Raw genomic sequence first — 25,334 nt, forward strand, 5'->3', positions numbered from 1 at the left:
GGGGACTTGGAATAGTCGACATATCTGCACTGTGTGTTGCCCAGGTACGACAACTGCGCGAGTACTTCGCAGAACGCGCCAACCAAAACGCGCTATACCGGGCTGTCTGCGCCGCCGACAGAGGATACAGCGCTCTGCACTTGGCGCAAGCGGAGTACCAACTCAACTGCAATCTGCAGACAGTGGAGGAGAAGATTGCAGCTTGGAAGCAGAAGGCAGTGCATCAACTGGACCGGCCACACGTCGACAAGGCCGCATCTAATCTGTGGCTAACGCGTGGTGAACTCTCTTCAGTAGTAGAAGCCGACATGATAGCCATCCAGGACAGGATAATGCCGACGAGAAACTGCAGGCGGTACGTCTGGCATCAAGACGTTGATGACATTTGCCGGATGTGCCATCAACCAGGTGAAAACATAGAGCACATTATGGGAGGCTGTCCCGTTTTGGCCAACGCAGCCTACACCGAGCGCCACAACAACGTGGCCCGTATTGTTCATCGACAACTGGCGCTCCAATGTGCTCTACTGGAAGACAACGTACCAAACTACCGGTACCTGCCTGCACCTGTCCTGGAAAATGACCGTTTCAAGCTGTACTGGGATCGCACTGTTCTGACCGACCTCTCGATCCACCACAACCGCCCAGATATAATGGTTTACGACAAGAGCGACCGCAAAGTCACCATCATCGATGTCGCTATTCCACTGAACCAGAATCTGGAGGAGACCCACGGTCGCAAAATCTGCAAGTACCGACCATTGGCCGTGGAGCTCAAGGAACTGTGGGGGCTAAGAGAGGTCCCAAGAATTGTTCCAGTCGTTCTCTCTGGAACTGGAATTGTCCCGAAGACACTTCTGGAAGCGCTAAAGGTGTTGAACATGGAGAAGGAATTGGCCGGCATCCAAAAGTCGGTCATCCTTAGCACCTGCGCGATTGTCCGACAATTTCTCGGTCAGGACTGAAACAGCACGAGCATGCAGATACGTGCATTCCGCAGAGCCTAGTCCCCCTTTGGCATTCAGAAGCCCGGGGGCAGGTGAAAATTCTGGCTAGGTTCACCTAGTTAAGAAGTGAGATAAGTCTGCCAAAATAAATCTTATATCTTATTTATTTCTATTCACCACAATGCACCCCAGTGCTGATGAACTGGCAACCGCTGCTTGCTTCTCAATCGGAGCGCTTGAGCGCTCGGCACTATCACACACCACTAAGAAGTGATGCTCTCCTTCACACTGCTGTAAGTTAGCAGCGAATCGCGCTGGTATTGTGTGCGTGCAACTGACCACCGATGTCCGACTTCGACTGCGATGGCGACAAATCGGCGATAACTGAAAGCCGGCTGGCCTTGCCAGGCTTTGACGATTCAGCCTTTCTCACCAATTCCGAGTTCACACTGCGTTCCACGATATCTCGAACAATTGGAAAACGCGCGAAAAAAGCACACCCGGGCGACAAAAAAAAATAATAACAGCCAACGGTAACCGAAAACAATGCTTCAACGGAGACGCTCACAGCACACGACCGGTTACTCGAAGCTTATGCCGAAGAATGAAAACTAGCTATTGGTCACTATCATTCGTTATTATTTTCAACACAATTCTAGTTGAAACCTCTGGACTTTAAAGGAAATAGTGCACATCACCGGAACTTCAACAAAATAAAAAAAACACAGAGCAATCAACGAAGTCCGTCTTCGATGGCTGCTCACGAGAAACTCTCCTTCTCTAATTCTTTTCTGAAGATTTGAAGTATGCAAAGTTGCTTAAATGATCCATGTCTTTACACCCACAACGTTTCATCTTTTCAATCTTTGTGTAGATTCTAACAAAATCCTCTGCAGCTTCTCCAGGATTTGGCTTGACGTAAAGCTAATAATGGTCTGTAACATTTCTCTCAAGTATTTGATCAGCTAGAAGAAACATCTGGGAATGTTCGGATCAAAAAACTGTTCTCATTGTTTTTCATAATTTTCGTCTCAAAACCTTACCAACAAGTAATATTTGTTTCTTCTTTATTTTTGGCTGCTCATCTCGAAATCAATTACTAATATCTGCTTATACATATACTCATTTTGTTCTCAGTTTTGTTTGCTAGTTTGCTTTGCAACTCAACTAAACGCTCGGCTGTAATTCATCAACAATATATACTCTACGATTTCCTGTTATTTCTTCGGTTACTTTTTCTATGAAAATGTTGCTTTGCCATTGGTTTCTATGTTACTATTCAGCACTTGTAGGCTTGCCTTGCGGTTGTTTTTGTTGTTGCTGTTGCTCTATTCTGCAATATGTGTACTCTTTTCCCAGTATGCTTATATGCGTATTTGTATAATAATAGTTTTGTTTATGATGGATAATAATAATACGCAATGTTAGTTAACCTATAATCTCCTATAAACGTTAAACAAGTCTTCTCAACGTAACACTTAGATGCTAGTCGCAAATTTGGGGAAACTGTCGAAAGTAATATACTCTTATGGTAGCATTTCAAACTTTGATTATTTATACTTCACAATATAAGAACGATCGGGAGGAAACTAAAAACCTTGCAACGCTCGCTTATTTTATATGCTTTAACAAAAAAGACTTCGAAGCACACCGTTTTTCACATTCGTGCCCCACGAAGAGTTTAAGTACCGTAGTCAACAACTCGAGCGTGTGATGCTCTCCGATGTTCGGCCATAGAACTAAATGAGCATCCCGTTTTAAACTCAAGCAAGAATTTATTTGACTATACCACCCAATTTAACGAGTCACCCCCACTTTTCTGCTAATTTGCACTCGAATTCCGACTTTAACTCGTATTTAGCTTTAACAACATACTTCCTAAATGTTTTCTAAAATGTGGCTTCTTTTCAAGAAATTGCTTCGTAATTTATCTGACTTTTTGTTTTTATTTGTTTGTCTCGTTCGATTTTTGCTTCTTCTGTTTTCTTCTTATGAACTGAGTACTACAAACAAACTGTCCCAAATGTGGGCCACGTAAGCTACTGCTGCATTTGTCTCCTCCTTTTCCCTCCTTTTTTTAAGATTCAGTATCTACGGATTTGTCTAGGCTTTGGTTCCATCCCATAAGCGCGGGAAATGATGTTGCTGCTGCTTCTGCGCTATATTCGGATTGTTTCAATTTAAGCAAACTTCTTCCACACTACAGAAAAGTAGTCGCCTCGATTGCTACTGACCTCTCTCTCGGCGATTCGTTTTTCGCTACGGCAATTGCTAACGTTTGCTGAGGCTCCTTCTTCTGTTTGGGTTTTTGATCATAATTTTGTAACAATGTAATATTTTTTTCTGTATCATCGTTTTATTTATACCCTCTCCCTCTCCCTTCTAGTAACTAGAATGTTTTAATTGTGTATAGTTTTAACCATAATCTCGATAAAACGATAAGAATAATATTTTTCTCCATTTTTGTTCTGTAAGCTATAGTTTTTCACTTATTCCTTATTTCCTTGCGTCGCATCGTTCACTACAAAATTTCGCTATCTCTCCTGCTGAATATATTTATCTGTATATATATATAGACGCTAGTTTTTTTGTTCAATTTATTTTTCTCAACGGCGGAAAGGAAGCAGGATTTTGTTTTCATTTTGTTTCGCTTAATACACCTCTCACTAGATGAAATCAACTTATCGCGAACATCAATATCCACCCACGATATTTGCGTTTGCCGAATTATGAAAATTCATTACATGACATCTGCGTGACGATGACCGGAATGGAACGGTTGGAGTGAGTGTGTGTGTATGTGAATGTGGTGAGGATTTCGGATAAAACATGAGGACTCCACAAGAGGAGAAGTACTTCAAATGCGACACTACGAATTGGGCTAGGGGGCCCAACTTAGGACGCAGGCGAGGAGGTATTGGTGATCGGTTGGAAGTAGTGAATACCATTCGTCTGAGAAGAATAAATGTTAAAAATTGAGTAAAGAAGCATTCAAAGTCCAAGTCGGAGGAATCACTCACCGCCATGTCGTATTCGGTGATGTACGCGGGTATTTCCAACTGATCCTTCGCAATCGCTGAATACAGATGCTCGACGCCGGGCAGCGAATGAACTTTCGTCTTTATGGCCGGTGCCATGAATGTCGTGAACCACCAGGTCATCATCTTGGTCCAGAACGTCGGGTGGACGATGTAGAATGCCTTCAGGTTCTTCTTGTATCTGGAATGAGAAGAAAATGTAATTATATAAGGAATATTAAAGAATCACACCAAATTACACCACGGAAAAAACGCTGTGAAAATTTCCTTGTTGACCAATCCTTTTCAAACTTTCAGACAATAAAACATAACCCATTAGAAGACTTTTGACATAATCATTTCATTAAACTTCGATACCATAACCGTATGATCGTACCTTACACTTAACTCCATTCTTAAAGCTCTGTACAACATCTGGCTGCAGCTTTTTCTGGGCGGAAACCCACTTTTTCTTTATGTCTTCCTCAGAATTGGCCTCCTTGGGATGCTTCCGAAGTGCCTGCTTTATAATAGCCCAGGATTTTTCGATGAATGGGCCTAAGTTCCTATGCGTGGAGGGGGGGGGGGAGTGGGTATATTTTATGTCATTGGGTACAAAAGTGATCCCGTTGGCTTCGTACCACTCCAGGACATTCATTGAATAGTGGCATGAAGCTAGATCCGGCCAGATGATCGTCGGGCCTTCGTGTTGCTCTAACAGAGGAAGCAGACGCTACTGTAGAAACTCCTTGAGTTAGATCTGTCCGTTTACAGTCCCGGTATTCACGAACCGCACACTCCGTTTGCTACATGAGCTTGCTACATCGTGTATTTTTTGGCAAACTTTGAAAGTTTCTACTTCCTTACTTCCTCCGGAACATTAAACTTGTGCTAGGCGGTGAAGAACAGTAGTCCCGAAAGCTGCCGGATGTCCACCTTGACGTAAGTCTCATCATCCATGATGAGACAATTATGTATAGTTCCCGGGTCAGTGATTTTCCCACCATATTTTTCCGCTCGTCACGATTTGAAGTCTTCTGCACTTCGTACGTATGCAGCCCCTCCGGGTCCTTGGCTCTCTGAACGAGACTTGGACAGATTCAACTCTTTGGCCATATCTCTGACCGAAGTATTGGGATTTCGCCTCAACGCTTTCACAACACGCTTGTGATCCTTATTCTACTTCCGTTCGATGCTCAGAGTTTCGTAGTAACGTTTAATCATACGATTCAGCGTTGACAGCACGATTCCGAGTTGTTTATCACATGTCCCAATGAGATAGTCGAGGTTTTTCCAGGTACCTGCGATTCGCGACGTTACTTTTCGGATTAGTTAATTTTTTCAATTTTCAAAAACTGACAACGACACAAATATAGTGATTGTTTACACTCTAAACTACTTCTACCCAAATTTTCAAGAGATAATACCCAATGAGTAATTTTCTACCGCGTTTTTTTTCGTGATGCAATTTGATGTGGGACACCCTTTAGAGGCAGTAGATCGAAATTAGCAAATATAGAGAGAAATATTCAGAGGCGGTAGCGAATAGTCGTTCCCGCAGATCTCAATAGAATTTATGAAAATTAATTGAGCAGCTATGGCCAATCCGAACTGCCAAGTACAACTTGTACCGAAATCGGAGAACATCGATAAAATTAGATTGAGGCCACTTCATAGCAACTAAGACAGACAGCACCCTATCGATAGCACAATTTTGGACATATTTGGAAGTGTGAATGACAACAGATTCCAAAAGTTTTTATCGTAATGAAAGTGGTTCGGTTAGGGTTTTTCCTCGGATTCCCTGGGGATTCTTGGAAGGCTTCACACCTATTCTTGCTTGGCACGAATAATATTCACCACGGGAGTTCACAGTCTCGTTCTTCACAATATACTTTTGGCGGAAGTATAAAGCTGTGGCCCTGTTGAGGTCTATCATTTGTTCTGTTTGTATCAAGTCCGAAATGGTCACAAAGTCACTCTCATTGACAAATCATCACTCAATATTGATTGTATAGCATTTCATGTAACGTTCACGCATTTTCATGTTCATTCACGATGACTCAAACAATTCTAAAAATCTCTTTCGTTGTTGTATTTCAAACGCACTCAATGAAACAAACTAGAAGGTGGAAAGTTCTGCAGTGTGTCAGCTTTAGTTATTCAATGCAGGTGCCGGTGCAGGTCTATAACAGCCCTTCGCGGCTTACCAATCACTACCATTTTGGAATAACCATTGGTTTTTAACGTGGTACTACGTCTTTTAGTGAGCTTGCCATATCAGAAATGGGTCTTTTTATTATGAAATTGCTTCTATGTTAGTAACTATTTTTGCTGCAAACATATAAACATATTAATCGAATCGGGAATTGTCGAATGATCTTCCAAGTTTAAAGCATCTTTAATAAAAAAGGAAGGAGGGTACAATATCCTTCACCACTATGAATCGAACACGTGTAAATCGGTCACACAAAATTCAAAAGCTGCGTTCGTTCTACAAATAATACGGAGAGATGAAATATTGCAATTAAGGCTTCTGCCCATTATCAACTTATTGGTTCTAAATAAGCCATTCGTGATTTTAAGCAGCGGTTCTGCTCCAAATAAAGGAAAATGAAATTTTGTTCGATCGTCGTGCCGCCTGTTGGAGGTTGCTCCTGTATTTTTGCGTCACCCGCACTTTATTGTTGTTTTTATGCGTTGCTAACGGTAAATTGAAGTGGTTGCGAATGAAAAAATGGTTCTGGCGGAACAAAATATAATCACCTGTGACCAAGTGAGCGTCAACTGTGAGAAAAATCTCCGCTATGGTTCAAGTAGAATACTCAGTGAAATATTAATTTAACATTGACATACGGGAACCAATTGCAACACATGATCTGCTTGTGTATTGTTCTCGCGAAGAAAATGAATCAGCTTCAACTGTTTCTACAAAACCACGGTGCGCAAGGTTCAGAAATGTCTGATTAAATTGTTGGTATGCAGTTTCATTGTCGTGTATGTGCAACTTTGTTGGTCAATGTAGTTAGGGGGGGTATTTTAGTTTAGAAATTCGAACAAGTTTTCATCATGTTTCTTGATTGTCTACAAGACAGATTTTTTCGGTGCAGATTCTGTAGGGTACAGAATCTTTTCCAATCTAATAAGCATCAATGTAATCGTGGAATCGTTTTTGGGTCTCTACGATGGAGATTTACGAAAGCTGGAAAACGATTACCGTGCCCCAAAAATGAAACTGATACGAGATGAAATTACTGTTGCAGAAAAGACACATGTACATTATTAATGAAAAAATTGGAAGTCTCAAAAGGACTGATTTTCGCACTTTGACGCTTCGATGGCTAATCTTCAATATTGGTACTATGTTTGAACTATTTGCCATCAAAACCACACGCAAATAAGAAGAAATTATTCAACTTAAACGATTTAGTTAGTCTTGTTCGTTACATTCAAAAAGTTAGGAAAACATTTATCCAATTGGTGGTGGAAACGGTTGTTCAGCCATCTTTTGATTTGTTTAGTTGTACTTAGACGGCGCTATGAAAAGGACGATCTTCGTCTGACTGCATTATTTTCTCTTTTCTATTCTATAAATTCCTATAAATAGAATTCGCTTTTCAGCACCTTGTCAGGCGCTTGCAAAAGTCTTTTACGGCTGCTAGACGAAACTTGCTCAGCTTTCTATAAGCTTTTGGAAAAAAACCCAATAAAATGACCGAGATACAAACTTATCACCTCCATCGCACCACTTGCTTTGCTAGACAACTGAAAAACCACCTTCTATCTTACTACTACAGGGGGATATTCTCAAAGGAATCATTGGCAAATGCAGCTGTCTAAAGAACGTTCTAAATGTTTGTCAAAATTTGTTCGATTTAATTTTATTCTGTTTAACAAGCATAGCAGGTGTAGTTAAGCATATCGTTTCATTAAGCACTTAATGCTGTTGTTCGGCCATTATTCAACTGAATAGTTTTATAACAGTTAATGAGTGTTTATCGGGTGAGCTTCTACACCTAAACTAGCGTTGGCAGAAAACATGTCATCTTTGGCAGAAATGATGCCATTTTGTGTGCTGGAGAGTCAAATGCGCAAATAATGAGCTGTTTTAAAAGCTTAAAAATGGTTTTTATGTATGCGTGCAGACATCTCTTTCAGTTCTCTTTTCTCATTTCTTTTGGGATTGTGCCAAAAAAAAAGTCCATACGACGTCAATGGGGATCGAACCAAGGCCGGCTGGAATGCAAAGCTATTTTACACGACCACGCTATCCACATGTCTAATGATGCTTCAGCAGTTGTTCAGCAAATACGTGATAATATTGCACCTGATTATAAAATAAAGTTGGGAGGTGTTTTCTAAGAGTAAAAAAGGAGCGCATGAAGGAGAACAATATCTATTAGTCTTTTGTTTCGCTCGCTCGTATTAATCTTATATTGCTGTACCATGTATATTTTATTTTTTATTTTATTGTCGTCAATCTAAATTGTAGACCGATACATTCTTAATACTACTTAAAACTAAAAATCTAAAGAGAGCTGGCTGGATAATTTATCCGTTTAATTTAAAAGACAATTTTAACAGAATAAATTTTTTTTTTATTTATTTATTTATTTCGTCAAACCAGCGTAGACTAAATATGCTGCCCAAATATTACAGTGAAATTTAACGATATCTTATTCTATTCAGATAGTCTTTGAGCATTGACCTTGACATGCTTACATCAATTGTTTCACTGTGTTCGTTACAGAGGCTCATCATACGATTAATAGGACTGTATTTGGCATAATTCGTTGTTCGATAATCTATGTAAAAAATGTTAGAGTTCCTCAGGTTCCTAATCGGTGCGTAAAAATTTAGGTTTCCTAATATTTCTTTTGAGTCCACTCGTTGTGATATGATATCAATAATAAATAGAATCATGGCAGAGTTCCGACGTTCTTTTAGGCTTTTAATATTTTTTAGCATACAGCGTGCTTCATATGGAGGTAGATGATATGAAAACCAGCCTAGTTTACGAAGTGCAAATAACAAAAATTGTTTTTGTACAGATTCAATTCTGTCTTCGTGTGAAGTTATGTAGGGGGACCATACAATACTACAGTATTCGAGAATTGATCTGACGTATGTAATATACAATGTTTTTATTGTGTACGGATCGTGGAAATGACAATTATACAAATGCTTACCAGTATGTGTGAGTCATGACATTTTCTGTTATGTAATGTCTCATTTAATGTCATAAATCAGGATGACAAAACATGAGCTAAAAATCAATTTAGGGTGTAGGCATTTGTGTGGAAGCTCGAAATTGTTAAACAACTATTAGTAAGCAGTCTAAGTTTAGCAAGAGTAAGTATAAATATCATCAAACAGATGAGAAAATTGAGGCTAAAGAAATATATGTTATGCTAAGAAAACAGATTTTTCTTTGCAACTAACATTCCAATGGTAGCGGTTTCAGTACAGATTTCTGAAAAAAAAGTACAGTTGAGGAAGATTTGCAAAAAAAAAGTTGTTTTTACTTTCAAACTGCGGCCATTTTGGTGAAAAACATTTTTAGGCTTATATGAGATTCAAACCATAGCAGAGTCTACTGATTAGGAATCTACTGGATTTTTTTGTGGTACGCCATGGAATTGGGACTCTTTCAACTCAACCCACTTATTTTTTGTTAAATATTGTTATATTCTGAAAAGAGGAATTAAAAAGTAAAATAATTCATATTGAAAATATCATTGGTTTGTCTGTTCAGTGCTCGAAAAACGTCCATAAAACATGTCTCTATACTTTCGCCATAATAAACTTGGCAGCTATTTGCGATAACGTACATTTCAATAGTTGCAATACAAATTAAACACAAATTTCTACATTACTCGGGAATTAATCAAGCAAATGAAACTAAATTTGGCATGTGGAGGTTTTAGGGTGCAATAAATGTTTTCACGGTGGTTAGACACTCCACCCCCTTCTCTAAGGGGGAGCTGCCATACAAATGAAACACAAATTTCTGCATTACTAGAAAACTAATCAATCAAATTGAGCCAAATTTGGAATGTGGAGGTTTTAGGGTGCAATAAATGTTTTTACGGTGGTTAGATACTCCTCCCTCCTCTTTTAGGGGGGGCTGCCATACAAATGAAACACAAATTTCTGCATAACTCGAGAACTAATCACGCACAATTTAGGATGTGAGGGTTTTTGGGTATGATAAATGTTTCTATGATGGTAGGACATCCCTCCCTCCTCTGGAATGGAGAGGGGGTCCCATAAAAATATTACATAAATTTCAACCAAAAATATTCCAACCAAACATGACAACTGAAAGTTTTTGGAAAACTCTGAACGAAAAAGGGAAAATTCAGAAAATTAAATTCCCATATGTTCTACAATTACATTATATACTACAAGTGCTGTTAGTCCATTTGATGTGATGCGCTAGCGAAATTGATCTTTTTTTTTCCAAAATATATTTTTTATTAAGGCACATGTGGCGTTAGCCTGACGGGGCCGGGAGTCCAATACTTTGACAATTTTTGTCTTACAACTATGTTAGTAATATGTAACCGATTACTCGCGGTTGGCTCGAGGTTAGTATTACAAGTGTTCTCATAATTGGTATGTTGCAGTCTTCGATGCTCTATACGTGTGCCCGACACGGGCTACTTCCTATTGGGATGCAGCTGACCATTAATCAGCAACGCTCCCTAGTCTGTACCCCATATCTAGCGTGGTGCGTCTTTCTCGACTCGAGGAATCCAGGATAGAATGGTCACTAGCCGGCGCAATCATCAGTTCGTGTAGAGTTGTCATGAGCGGTACAACCTTTGGCTCTTGTTGAACGATCAGTGGACTGCACAACCTTTGGCCCGTGCATCTGTAAAGAGTGTGTGTATGTATTGCCGCGACTAAGTAAAAGTTTATCGATCGGATAGGAGGGATATGAAACGGGGACACAACGAAGGAAACATCATTAAACGTTGACATCGGCGTTTCTGAGGAACAGGTATAGATGAAGCAGAAGATCAGGATCCCGGCTACCTAAGATATCCCGGACGGGGATATCCGATTGTCTGTCTGCGAGCAGCATGGAACCGGATACACGACCAGACAACATGCTCGATGTCGTGGTAGCCATCGCCACAATCACAAAGATTGTTTGCTGCGAGCCCAATGCGATAGAGATGCGCGTTTAGGTTGTAGTGATTGGACATAAGCCGAGATATCACGCGAATGAAATCACGACCTACATTCAATCTCTTGAACCATGCACTCGTCGAGACCTTAGGGATAATCGTGTGTAACCAACGACCGAACTCATCTTCACTCCACATGCGCTGCCAACTAACGAGTGTGTCCTGACGAGGAATGTGAAAAAATTCGTTATAAGCAATTTGCCTTTCAAAAAGTGTGCCTTCTGAAGCGCCCACCTTAGCTAGCGAGTCCGCTTTCTCATTCCCCGGAATCGAGCAATGAGAGGGAACCCATGCTAAGGTAATCTTGAATAATTTTTCGACCAAAACACTCAATAGATGCCTTATTCTTGTTAGGAAATAAGATGAGCGTTTATCAACTTTCATTGAGCGGATTGCCTCTATTGAGCTGAGACTGTCTGAAAAAATAAAATAGTGGTCGATGGGCAATGTTTCAATGATCCCTAATGCGTAATATATCGCACCCAGTTCAGCGACATACACGGAACAAGGATCTTTGAGTTTGAAAGAGGCACTGGAATTTTCATTGAAGATGCCGAAGCCAGTTGACCCGTTTATGAATGAACCGTCAGTAAAGAACATTTTATCAGATCCAACTTTCCCATATTTTTCCGAAAATATCGACGGAATAACATTGGAGCGTAGGTGATTTGGTCTTTGATCTTTGTTCGAAACTGGAAATGGATTTTAATGTGATGAAACGCACTCCTATATCTTCTTCTATCTACACCAATAAAAAAGTATCACCGAATGTGTTGATACGAGCAGAACTCGAGGAAAGAATTGTCCGATTTAAGGCTTTTTTTATTCTATCATATTTTCTGTATAAAACATTTATTCCATGTAAGGGAGAAACATGGTATTTGCAAGTGGCTGAAAAATCTTGAACGAGAATTATGTCTGAAAATGATCTGATATTATAATGGTGAGCTTTGTTAGTAATACTAGGAATTTTATAGTAAAAGGTAAATTCAACGGGGTCGATTAGAAGATCAATCAATGAAAAGTTCTGCGATTGGACCCATGAACTTGCTCATAGTAAGAAAACGTGGATGTTTGAAGGTATTGATAACAAAAAACAAATTTTGGGCGGGACGAAGTTTGCCTGGTCAGCTAGTTTTAATATAAAATCTCATCCTCAACACATGGTTTTGGCTGATAGCTATCTAGAGTGAAACTAAAAGGGAAATCACACAGTAAAATACAGTTTTGGAAAGAAAAAAAATAAAGAGTATTACGCAAAATACTTTTTCATGATTTTTTTTGGAAAATTCACTGTAATTTGTATGCAAAACAAGCCATTGTTGTTTGTATTCATTTTCAAATTTATATTACTCCAAACCATTCTTCTTTTTTTGTTTCAAATATCAGTGATTTAGCTTAGGAAATAAAAAAAAAGTAATAAACATGATAAAAACAGAACATTGAAAATGAAACGACGCTCTTGGATAATATATCAATATTAAGTATGTCCTCCAAGATCCATTACTGCTATTAGTCGTTTGGGCATACTTTCGATCAAATTATGCAACATTTTTTGAGGAATCGCATCCTACGCTGCATGCATACTCGTACAATGGATTTTTTATCCAGTATTGTCCATAGATGCTCACTGGGGTTGAGGTCTGGGGACTGGGGTGGCCACTCAAGCATTTTAATCTTTTTGGACTGGAAATAGCGCTTCGCAACCTTCGAGGTGAATTTGGGGAGGGGTAAATGTCCTGTTGGAACCATATGATGAAGTCGCTAATTGTGGATAATGTAAATCCAACGTGCCCCACGATTTCATTTTAGTCTTATCAATGCCCTAGAATAATGAAGAAGAGGTGTGATAACTGCTAACTGCTACTTGCCTAGATATTTTCTAGCTTTTAGTACGTTATTATGTTTAATCACAATGAAACCGTTTAACTTAAAAAGTTTTTTTTACTTATTTTTTTTCTAGTTTTTTAGTACATTATCTGTTTAATTAGAATATTTCTCTACAATAAAACCATTGTAATGTATTCTATTAATCAAATAATTTAATTTGATACCGATATTGAGTGGATTGCAAAAAAATACATAGTGTGTTTAACAAGTCAAGTCCGTTCGTTTGATACACATATCACATTCAACTTTTTTTTGAGATAATATGGAATCAGCTTTTTTGTAGCGGTGGTCAAATTGGATTTTTCAAGATCATGGTATAGGCAGTTTCAAGATGACAGCAGAGATAAAGGTGTTTTATAAGTTCGGTCAGTTCCTATTGGTCAAATTTCTATTAATGCGGGACAACCCTACAGACATACAAACAGTTCAAGCTGAATAAAACCGTTTAATAATGTAATTTGCTATTTTGTGATTGCGGCCATCTTGGATTTGGATTTTTTATGATCTACTGTAATCTACTATTCAAGCCCTTTCATATTAATGGAGTTTTGATGTCAACGATTCGTTACATCGTACTTAAAAACGTGGACGCCCCGCACTTCGCGCTCGGAATAGAAAAACTTGTGCCACGCTATGAAAAATGCCTCGAACGTTACGGCGATTATGTACAAATATAGAAAATAAAACGTAGCTTACGAAAATCACCTTGTTTTTTGTCCTAAATTTGTTTTTCCGCGATTTCTGAGGCACTGAAACTTTTTGAACGACCCTCGTATTGATGGGGTTTAGGAAAATCCATATTGATTAGGTTTTGAGAAAATTTGTGAACTGCCATTTTGTAGTGGCCGCTATCTTGGATTTTCAAGATAATGAAATACACAGTTTTATAATAACTACAGAGATAAAGGTGTGTTCCAAACTACAGATCAATCGATCAACAGAAAGGGGGTCAAATTTCTATTAATATGGGTCAGCGCTACAGACAAACATGTTACAAACATATAAACATATTACAGGGCAAGCTAAATAAAACCGTTTAAAAACGGAAAGTGGAAAAAATTGTAAGCCAAGATTCCCCCGAGCTTCTCAATGGGATTGCAATCTAAAGTACAGGATGACCAGTCCAGCAGCGGGGTATTTTGTTCTCCGCATATAACGCCTTCGGAGACGTTGGTAGATGCTGTCGTGCAATCACGATCATGAATGTTGCCTATAAAATAGCGCCATTTGCATGTGGAGACGGATGATTGGAGACGGGCCATTTGTTTAGCCTGTGGCATATCTTCTAAAAGAGTCACAAATATCAAGTTCCTACGCCCCACGTCTTAAACGACTTCAAAGCCGCATATGATTACTATCGACCAACGGTAGCTATGAAGAAACACGAATGAGCACGCGTTTTCTCAAAAGCTGACAGGACTTGTTCAGGCAACGGTGAACGGTGTGCAGTGCAGTGTGCGGATCTCAGGAAATCTGTCGGAACCGTTTGAGAATCTCAAAAAACTTCGACAAGGCGATGGAAGCTTATCTGATTCGCCATAACCATAATCGAAAGTATACATGCAACGGTAACAGACTTGTATTGCCGACTGAAACACGAATGAGGGCTGATTGGGCTTAGTATCAGTGTGTCTAAGACGAAATACATGCTAGCGAGAGGGGATGATCGTAACATAATGACCCTCGATACTAACCGTGCAATCGATTCATATTTTCTTAAGACAAAACTATGTCGTCATGTCTTCACAAAAATCAAATTCCTATTAGTGAAACCGTTTATGATTATTGACAAAATAGATTTGTTTCGGCTAATAACTTATAATATTTTCTGGCATAACGCAGAATTATGGTAAATCAATACTCACTTGTACGGCAATATGCTGTAAACTTCCTTCAACCACTGCAGCGAGGGGTAATTGTTCGAACTGGTGAGGGTGTGGAAATAGGCAATCACGTAATCACCTTTGACAATGGGATCCAGCAGATATATCAGATACAGTAGGGCCTACAAAAAATATCAAAATGTGTATCATTAGTTATGAACAGTAAAAACTACACCCAAGTACCTTTTCCAGATCGATATTATGCGCGGGGAACCATTTGCCACAGAACACTATCACCGGTCGGCCAAGACGATCCACGCCACTCTGGTACAGGCAGCCAATGCCGGACACTTCCGATAGGTCTTCCGATTTCGCACGGCGAAGCAACCGCTCGTATCTGCAAGACAGGAAATGGATGCGCAATTAGTACTGTTTGGATTAGTTACCTATTAAATGGACTAGTAATTTTACAGAATTTCATCTAACGGATGGTGTTAATGGCACTAAAATGTGTCGGACAATGCTTTCATTTTTTTCTTGTACAAGTGCCATTGTTGTTTATTAGTTTTCAGTGTGTATGATTTTTCCTAAGTGTAAGCAACGTTCCAATTTTTGATCCGAACATATAATTTTTTGTGCCAACAAAGATGCACTCGCGGAAAGCTTTGCCATCAATTGTCATCATTTGTTTGTATAGAAAAAGATTCAAAATAGAAAAAAATATTCCAATATTCAAATAGATTAAATTGTGTTTGAGACATATTTTTCGAATAGCTTTTGCAATTTTGTCAGCTTTGCAATAAGATACATTGCCCAGGGGATCATAATTAAAAATCGTTAATGCAAATGTAATAACGAGCTAATTGTCATCTGTAAACGACGTATGAGGATGCCAGTCGTGATGCGGTTCTATCTCTGTTCAACAATATCACATAATAGTTATTACACTTGTGCCAACAAAAATGCACTGAGGAAAGTTTTCATTTGAAGAAAAGAGTAGTTGAAAATCATGGAGGACTGTGTGATGCCTATGGGGACTGTGGTACATCAATTTCATCCACAGAATCAGGGCTCGATTGACTGTTTAGTCGTTTTGGCGGAGAAACTGCGTGAAGAAGCTAGAAGTCATTACCAACTGAATACGAATATAGTCAGTCAGATAGTCAGTTGACTATGAGTATGTACACTGGTTTAGACGGTTTAAATTTCAACGCGAGCGCCAAAGGCGTGAGAAGTATATTTGTAGCATTACATCATCTCAAGGAAGATTCCACTGACTAATTATTTTAGAATAATTGGCTCAAACTGATACGGATGTGTTAACAAAATATGACGCAGCGAATGACAAGAGTATCACGTTTTATATTAAGTTATAAATTATACATTATTCGTTCGCCACAAAACAAGGATTGATTACAGGTCTAGTGGCGGTCTAGACCGAGCGAGAAGAATTTAAATAATTTATTCGCAGTGTATTCCGAAGCACAGCCCGGATAATTGGTCCGGGCTGTCCGGACTCGCCACGCGCCAGTTTATCAACAGGAAAGTGGCGGACGATCTGGTTGGATTGGTCAATTAAAAAGGGGATCGATATATACTGTGTGACAGGACAAACGAACCATTTTGAAAAAAGTGTCGTGAACGGGGAGAGGTCCACGTATGAAATTGGATACATTGGATATAGAACAATTTATACGCAGAATCGTCTATGCGCGGGTCTGACACTCTATAACTTTCTCTATGTAGAATTTTGGCATTTTTTGATTTTTCATGACCAATTTTAGTTGCGATTTTTTTGTTCGAAGGAGAAGGGCGGGGCACTCAAAGTTTTGAATTTTTGGCCCCTCAGGCTAAGGTCCAAAAAGTCGATTTTCGGCCATTTTATTCGATATAACACCATATATCTCGACGTTTTATGCATTTTTAAGTCATTTGGCATCGAAAAAAAAATCGATTTTCCAAATTTCCTGAAATGAATGAAAAAATCAAAACTTTGAGCGCTTTGAAGCACCCCCAAATCATGAGCTGGAACTTTGCATAGGTTATTTTTTTTGTACAATAAACAAAATGTACATGGTCGTTTCTTTAATCTTTAATAGTTATCACACCTCTTCTTCATTAGTCTAGGGCATTGATAAGACTAAAATAAAAAAAAAGGTTTTTTTCACTTATTTTATTTTCTAGTTTTTAGTACATTATCTGTTTCATTAGAATATTTCTCTACAATAAAACCATTGTACTGTATTCTATCAGTCAAAAAATTTCATTTGATACCGATATTGAGTGGATTGCAGAAAATACATAGTGTGTTCTCCAAGTCAAGTTCGTTCGTTTGATACACATATCTCAATCAACCTTTTTTTGGGATGATATGGAATCAACTATTCTGTAGCGGCGGCCAAATTGGATTTTCAAGATAAGTAGTTTTAAAATGACAGCAGAGATAAAGGTATTTTATAAATCAGTTCCTATTGGTCAAATTTCTATTGATGTGGGACAACCCTACCTACATACATACAAACATACATACGAACAGTTCAAGCTAAATAAAACCGTTTAATAAAGTATGTAATTTGCTATTTTGTGATTGCGGCCATCTTGGATTTGGATTTTTCATGATCTACTGTGATCTACTATTCAAGCCCTTTCATTTGATACCCATATTAATCGGGTATTGAGAAAATATTAGGCTGTCAAAAAAGTCCTGCGGTATTTTTTTTTGAATTTTCATTTGTTCATAAAATTAGTAATCATCTGTTTTAAGTCAAATATGCGCCGTTTTGTTCGATAACTTGTTCCCAACGAGATGCCAACTTCATAATACCCCTGTTATAGAAGCTCGCTTCCTTATTGGCAAAAAACTCGGATAGCCAATTTTCACAGGCCTCTTTTGTGGCTAACTTCTGACTACCTAGCTTGTTCGCCATGGACAAAAACAGGTGGTAGACACTTGGTGCAAGGTCCGGACTATACGGCGGATGCAAAAGAACCTCCCATCCGAGCTCCCGGAGCTTCTGGCGCGTCACCAAAGAAGTGTGTGGCCTGGCGTTGTCCTGATGGAAGACAATGCGGCCTCTGTTTATCAAAGATGGCCTCTTCTTCATGGGTGCTACCTTCAAGCGGTCCAGTTGTTGGCAGTACAGGTCCGAATTGAGCGTTTGGCCATAGGGAAGCAGCTCATAATAGATTATTCCTTGACAATCCCACCAAACACACAGCAGAACCTTCCTGGCCTTTAATGAGGGCTTGGGCACCGTCTGAGCCGCTTCAGCGGGCTTCGACCACGACCGTTTGCGCTTCACATTGTCGTAAGGGACCCACTTTTCATCGCCAGTCACCATCCGCTTCAGAAACGGGTCGATTTTGTTGCGATTCAGCAGCGATTCATATGCGTCGATACGGTCAAAGATGTTTTTTTGCGTCAACGTGTGTGGCACCCATAAATCGAGCTTCTTTGTGAATCCAAGCTTCTTCAAATGGTTAATAACGGTTTGATGACTTATCCCCAGCTTTTGGCCGATGCTACGGCTGCTACTATGCCGGTCTTTCTCGGCTAATTCAGCGATTTTGTCGCAATTTTCGACGACAGGCCTTCCGGAGCGTGGCGTATCTTCGACGACCTCTACACCAGAACGAAAACGTTGAAACCATCGTTGTGCGGTGGAAATGGAAACTGTATCGGGTCCATAAACTGCACAAATTTTATTGGCAGCTTTAGATGCATTTTTGCCTTTGTCATAGTAGTACTGTAAAATATGTCGGATTTTCTCTTTATTTTGCTCCATATTTGCGACACTATAACTCACGAACGACTTAACCAAACAAAACACTGTCAAGGACTATATTATAGCGCGCAAAAATACCTTTCCAACAAGCTATAGTATGACTCGATACAATGAATACAACTAGAACTACGCGCTTACAACGACACCTCGCGGAAATACCGCAGGACTTTTTTGACAGCCTAATATGCAGCCCGCCATTTGATAGTGGCAGCCATCATAGATTTGCATTTTTCATAGATAACTGTGTTCTATTAGTCAAGCCCTTTCATTTGATACCCATATTGCTGGGGTTTTGGAAAACCCATATTGATGAAGTTTTGAGAAAATATGTGATCCGCAGTGCTTTCACCATTCATTCAAATTTGAATGAACGAACCGTAAAACAGTTCAGTTGCTCTAAAGCTCTCACACTAACGTACCAAGCAACTGCTGTTCGCGCTGAAGATACCACACGAGAAATAAAAGTGAGAACGATTGTGTCCATCCATATGTGCTGAAGAATTTGTGCTCATAACGCTAAAGAGTCGTGAGACTATTTGGAAGAGAGTCTAGCAATTCTTTTTTATCCCCTGAACGTAGGCTGTAAGCAGTATATTTGGTTCAGTAGCATATGAGATTCAAGTGCCAGTTTGCAGTTGAATCATTCAAATTCAGTGTGTGCTACTGAATTTGAATGCAAATAATTCCTCAAGCGTATTTCATTTGAGCCAGCTAGAATCTATATTTTAGAAATGCGCGCGATCCGTGTGTCGCACTTTTTGTATTAATATCGTCGACATTATTTTGAAGCAGATTCATAAGGTACTCCTTCATATGTTTTGAGTTTAAGTTTATATGAATATAATGTGATGATTGGGTGAGCGATGCAATGTTCGATAAATTATAAGATATTTTCATTCTCACTTGAATTACTGTATAATTATCTTTAATGATATTTCATAACTTAACGTTCATACGTTATATACTGGATTGATATGTAATATTACTCCTTCCACCAAGAAATTTACGGTAGACAACACTGTACATATTTGCTGTATTTCGCTGTACGAGGAATGTATTCACGTGAATAAAGCAAGCAGTAAACTTACCTCAAAACTTCGAATTCATTGCAATATCGTGTAATAGGAACGATATGTTTTTTCTAACAAACTTGTCTATGTCTTTCTGTAACTTCGATTATGTTTTTAATAAAAACGCGCATCGATAATGACAAGTTTTATTAACAAATCGTTTAAAAATCAAATGTTTAGATTTATACTCTTGGAATTAATGCTTGAAATAACAATCAATTGTTTTGAAACTACTATGCGAAGCAGTATGTCGTTGTTGTTCTGGACATCGCGTATAGCAGTTTCTCTATAGTTTTCAACAGCGTTTCATACTTTCTTACAGTTTCGAAATTTGCTAATATACATACCGAACTTTTTACGAACTTTGAACTGTATATAATCGAATTCTGTATTTTATCGAGTCAAAAACATTGTTCTATTCGTTTTTTATGCATATATTTTCGTTTTTTTTTAATATAAAAGTAGAATTTAATTTTTTTATTCATTTCTTAAAGTCACACCTTTCTCATACGAAAAAAATAAATTTATTCAGAATCTTTCAGGAGATGATAGACGATCATATTTGATGAGAAAAATCCTTCTACGCATATGTTTGAATTTCAACAATGACAGAGTTATAGAACTTATTGTTGTTTCAGACTCTGATCTACATTAAAAAGTACGCTAAAGAATAAAGTACTGGAACATCTAAATTAGTGTATTTAAATAACATTTTGGAAGTGAAAAACTTAAAAGTTGGTAATTTTCAATATGTTATTATTAGTTTTATCCCAGAAATTAATATAAACATTATTGTTTCTATCGATTGGATTAAAGTTCTCTAGTTCTCTACAATTTGTTCTTCGACACCCAACTTCTGTCTTTCTTAATTTTGCTGCAATATCGATATAAAAAATTCCTGGTAAAAATTCAACTAAATCTTCGAAAGTCACGATTTTCACCCCACTGTACTTATAATAGGCACTTATATTTCACCTTAACGTTAAAACTTTTTTTTCGAAATAAGTCATATTCGAAACATTAAAAAAATATTTCTTTTTCAAACTGTATACAGGTCCAAAATTGTATATCGAATAACTTTTTTGGGTCAGGTTTGTCAAGTTGTGCCTTTCATCAAACTCTACCATGCCTAATAGAAGTATAAGGAATGGCTTTGTTCTGATACTGTATATAAGTTTATGTCAATACATGCAACACCAAAGCGCTTATCTTCGCGTACTAAAGTTTTTTACTTTATAAAAAGCGCACTAACGCACCAGTTTCCGGTTTGCAGTTGAAAAGGAAAATGTAATCCGTGTTACATTCCTAAATGAAACAACATAGCCCAACTATTGAAGTTCAAAAATTATGATGATTTTCTGAAAAACCTATTTTGGTGGAGATAATTCTAGCCAAAAACCATTGTTAGGTAGATTAACTTGTTATAAATAGAATATTTGAACTAACATTAATAGTTCAAGTTTCATATTATTACCTGAAAGATACGTAACGTTCAAATAAAACGTTATGACATTAAAAGTTTAATAAACTTCACGTTTAAGCCTAGTAGTTTGCTGTGAATAAAATAAATGCGAAACTAGAAAAATGCTTCAATTCAATTCTCCTCCCGTGCACCATATGTGCAGCCAAGGCTCGGCCACAGCCCGCTAAGAGAGCACAAGCGCCTGTATTTAGTTTACAGCTGTGAGTGGATGACGTCCACAAGTATGTATCATAGCGAATAGAAGAAAGAATGAGCTTAGAATGCTCGAGCTCCTCTTTTAAAATTCAAGCTTCGAATGTTGATGGTTCACCGATGTCGATGGCAGTGAATCAAGGCAATTCGCCTGGCACCGTAGTGTTGAATGGTTCAAAGGGAGCAACGTACATGAATGAGAAAACGAATGAAGGGCATATGCTCATATTCAGTTCATTCAAAATCCAAGCACTGGTGATCCGCCATTTTGTAGCGGCCACCATCTTGGATTTATAATTGATGGTTTTATTTAGGAAGGAAGGTTGACTACAGAGATAAAGGTGTGTTGCAAATTTCAGATCAATCGGTCAACAGGAAGGGGGTCAAATTTTTATTAATGTGGGTCAGCGCTACAGACAAACATGTTACAAACATACAAACATACAAACAGATTAAAGGGCAAGCTAAATAAAACCGTTTAAAAATATGTACAGTAGAACCACGATTGTTCGCAGAAATTAGTAGCAAGGTCACCTAGAATAACGAAAATCACAGATAACGCAAAAAAAAGAACTAAAATGTGGTGCAAATACGGAAAACTATATTTCAGTATGAAAACTATCTATATATAAAGCCATTCCATGTCAAACTGATATAGTAGTTCTCAGATTTTCGTAAAAAGTGGTAGTTCCGTTCTTTATCGCAAAATATTAGACCCGTATTTTTTTTTTGTTAGGATGCCCATTTTCATTTTAGGGTGATCCGAAATATCGACTTTTTTTCCTTTTTTTTCAAAAGTGTCATTTTTCAAAAATTCATAACTTGTGAACTACTAAACCGATTTAGACGATTGACATATCAAATTAAAGCTAAATTAAAGATATAAGCTAGTCATTTTTGGGAAAATGATACGCTTGCAAAAATATCAGGTTTTGGTTTTGTCATTATTGGATGTATTTGTTTTTTTATAGTTTTCATGGTCTCGGGACCAAGGGCGCTATATTTTTTTATATTTTTTATGGCAAGCCGAGGATTTTTCACATAACATATCTCGAAACCAGGGAAGCGTTTTTTTCGTTTTTGAGTAATGATTTTTCAAAGTTACCCGATGGTTCAAAAAATCATTTTAGCCTTTTTTCCCAAAAATGACTTTTTTAAAAAAAATTACTTTAGAACTACTGGACCGATTCAGATGATCGACAAATCAAATTGAAGCCTACTAGCTAGCATTTTTTGGAAAAATAACACACTTGCCAATTAATTGGGTTATAGTCACATACATCCAGTCTAGTCGCATAGAAATATTGATATAAAACTGAAAACATGTTAACTTTGAAAAATCATAACATAAAAAGGAAAAATAACACCTCTCTGGTGTTCGGATGTATCATGTGAAAAAACCTCAGCTTTCAGAAAAAAATATGGCGCTCTTGTTCCCGAAACGAAGTAAGCTATAGAAAACAAATATAATCAATAATTACGAAAACAAAATCCATTTCTATTCAGAGTGTAATATTTTTTCAAACAAGACTAGCTTATTGGCTTTTATTTGATATGTTGATCATCTGAATCGGTCCAGTAGATCAAAAGTTATGATTTCTTGTAGTGGAAAAAAAACGGTTTTTCGGACCATCGGTTTTCGGTTTTCGGACCAATTTTGAAAAATAATAACCCAAAAACGAAAGAAAACCCCGAAATATGCTATGTGAAAAATTCTCAGCTTTCCAGAATATAGCGCCTTTGGTCCCGAGACCACGAAAACGATTAAAAAACAAATACAATCTATAATAATAAAAACATAATTCAAATTTTCTGCAACTGTAGTATTTTTCCGAAAAAGACCAGCTAATTGGCTTTAATTTAATATATCGTACATCTGAATTGGTACAGTGGTTCAAAAGTTATGGATTTTTGGCAAAAATGCGAAAAAATTGATTTTTCAGACCACTCTAAAATGGAAATGGTCACACTAACAAAAAAAAAAAAAATAATAATACGACCCTAATAATTAGCGATAATGAACAAAACTACCACTTTTGACAACAATCTGAGAAATACTATATCGGTTTGGCTGTCTGTCTGTCTGTCTGATTCTTTTGGAAAATTGATATGTAGGGGTTTTTGGGGCCGGGGAAGGTTTTCATGATAGTTTGAGACACCTCCCCCCTCTCTAAGGTGGGGGGGGGTGTCTAGCTTACAAATGAAACAAGAATTTCTGCATTACTTGAGAATTAATAAAGCAAATGAAACCAAATTAGACACATAGACACTCCTCTTTCTCTCTGAGGGAGGAAAGGGGCTGCCATACAAATGAAGCATACATTTCCGCATAATTCAAGAACTAATCAAGCAAACGGAACTAAATTTGGCATGTGGAGTTTTTATGGGGAAGAAACATTTCGAAGGTGATTCGACACTCCACCCCCCTCTCTAAGACAAATACAAATGAAATATGAATTTCTGCATAGCTCGAGAACTAATCAAGAAAACTGGTCATCGGTCTAGAAATTTGTTTGTCACAAGTCAAGCTTTCCCAAATGAGAATCTCTTGAATTGACTAATAACCTATGCAATGGAGTAAGCTCAGATCATAACACTCGACCTATATTTTTCAACCATCAAAGGATGATAACATCGCTGGTGCTCGCTCGCTAATTAATTAAAAAACGCGAAACCCCAAACGGTTTCGCCTTTCCGGGTCAGCCACGGACGTCAGGTTCCATGGTGGAAAAGTTGTAACAGAATATCTTCACCATGTAGGTTGGGCTGTGACCAGAACAACACTAACGAACATGTACACACCTCTCGGTTGCTCCGAGAGCAAGAGTTTTTTTTTCTTTCGTCATAAAGTATGCAAACGATGCGCCCGACCGGCATGATTATTAGATCCAAGTGCCACTTCTTGCTGGGAGGAGATACCTTACTTTGCGCCTTTGCGGTAACGAACAGGAATCATGTTTCATTTCCTCTCGCACTCTGGGTACCACGAGATGCGCGCGGGTTACGATCCAGATTAGAGGGGAAAAAAGCAAACTAGAATAGAGCAAAACGTTCCATTTGGAGTGCTTTTTCAGGGTCACGGTTTGAGTTTCCATCTTGTTGCGCTAAGTGTGAGCTTGCGGAGTGTAGTTTTTACGTGACGATACTAACGTTAGCGCAGTGTGGATTGCCTGTGAATAAACAGCATCAGCATTGTTTCGTATTTTTTCCTCTGTGCTTGCGAGCAAATGTAATGAGGAACCGAATTACCGCTAAAAGTGATTTCCAAATGTGGCGTGTTGTAAGCGAGAAATTGATGCAGGTTGCCGTTGCGTGTGAAGCTGTGTCGATATGTTGCCAGGTTTAACCTAGTATCGTTCCTAAGGTTGAGGATTCTTTTTTCTAACACAGACTTCATTTATCGTCAGAATATTTGTTCTCAAGGCACATTTATTCTGTAAAACTAAACCCTACAAAAAACTCATTCGCATTGATTAATAGTAACCACAGAAATGAGAAAAAAAAAACAAATGATAACTGATGATATCACATTTCGTACTAGAATCGACATCACAAACGGGAACCAAAATAAAGAATCAAAAACAGATAAACTACAAATCGATCGTCACAATCAACGCGGCTTTCTTTCGGAGAGTGCAACAACCACGAATAAAAACAAATCGGTGTACTCTCGAAAGTCGCCACAGGACACGAAATGATACTAACAGATTCTCCTTCTGCCACTCGGGGTCATCGAGTGAGGAGCTGTAGTGCTTCATCAGCTCGACGTAAGTGAAGGACCCGTCGAGGATGCGGGTTCGCTTGCCGATGTGTGTCGCCAGAACGTGGCCGATCGCATCCGGGCAGTACGTTTCGGTGGTTCTGCAATGTTGAAGCATGAATGGAGAGAAAAAAGAGAAGAAGAAAAACAAACGAGAGAAAGAAAAAGGGA

The 25,334-nt window shown here is 38.4% G+C and overlaps 1 protein-coding gene across 7 annotated transcripts in view; it reads right to left on the reverse strand.

Moving 5' to 3' along the window:
- Positions 1-2,193: 2,193 nt before the first annotated feature.
- Positions 2,194-25,334, reverse strand: part of LOC129765053 (protein GDAP2 homolog) — a 315,411-nt gene continuing 292,270 nt past the window's right edge. For 5 of the 7 annotated variants that reach the window (XM_055764883.1, XM_055764880.1, XM_055764879.1 and 2 more), the window contains 5 exons: positions 25,109-25,264; positions 15,117-15,270; positions 14,916-15,055; positions 3,968-4,166; positions 2,194-3,899 (listed from right to left, as the gene is read on the reverse strand). In XM_055764883.1, coding sequence (XP_055620858.1) covers positions 3,843-3,899; positions 3,968-4,166; positions 14,916-15,055; positions 15,117-15,270; positions 25,109-25,264 — 706 coding nt within the window. In that variant the 3' untranslated portion in view covers positions 2,194-3,842. The remainder of the gene's footprint in view (positions 3,900-3,967; positions 4,167-14,915; positions 15,056-15,116; positions 15,271-25,108; positions 25,265-25,334) is intronic. The other 2 variants (XM_055764885.1, XM_055764884.1) reach the window with 1 other exon arrangement.

This window comes from Toxorhynchites rutilus, chromosome 2, assembly GCF_029784135.1.
Source record: "Toxorhynchites rutilus septentrionalis strain SRP chromosome 2, ASM2978413v1, whole genome shotgun sequence".
In the NCBI taxonomy this organism is placed as follows: domain Eukaryota; kingdom Metazoa; phylum Arthropoda; class Insecta; order Diptera; family Culicidae; genus Toxorhynchites; species Toxorhynchites rutilus.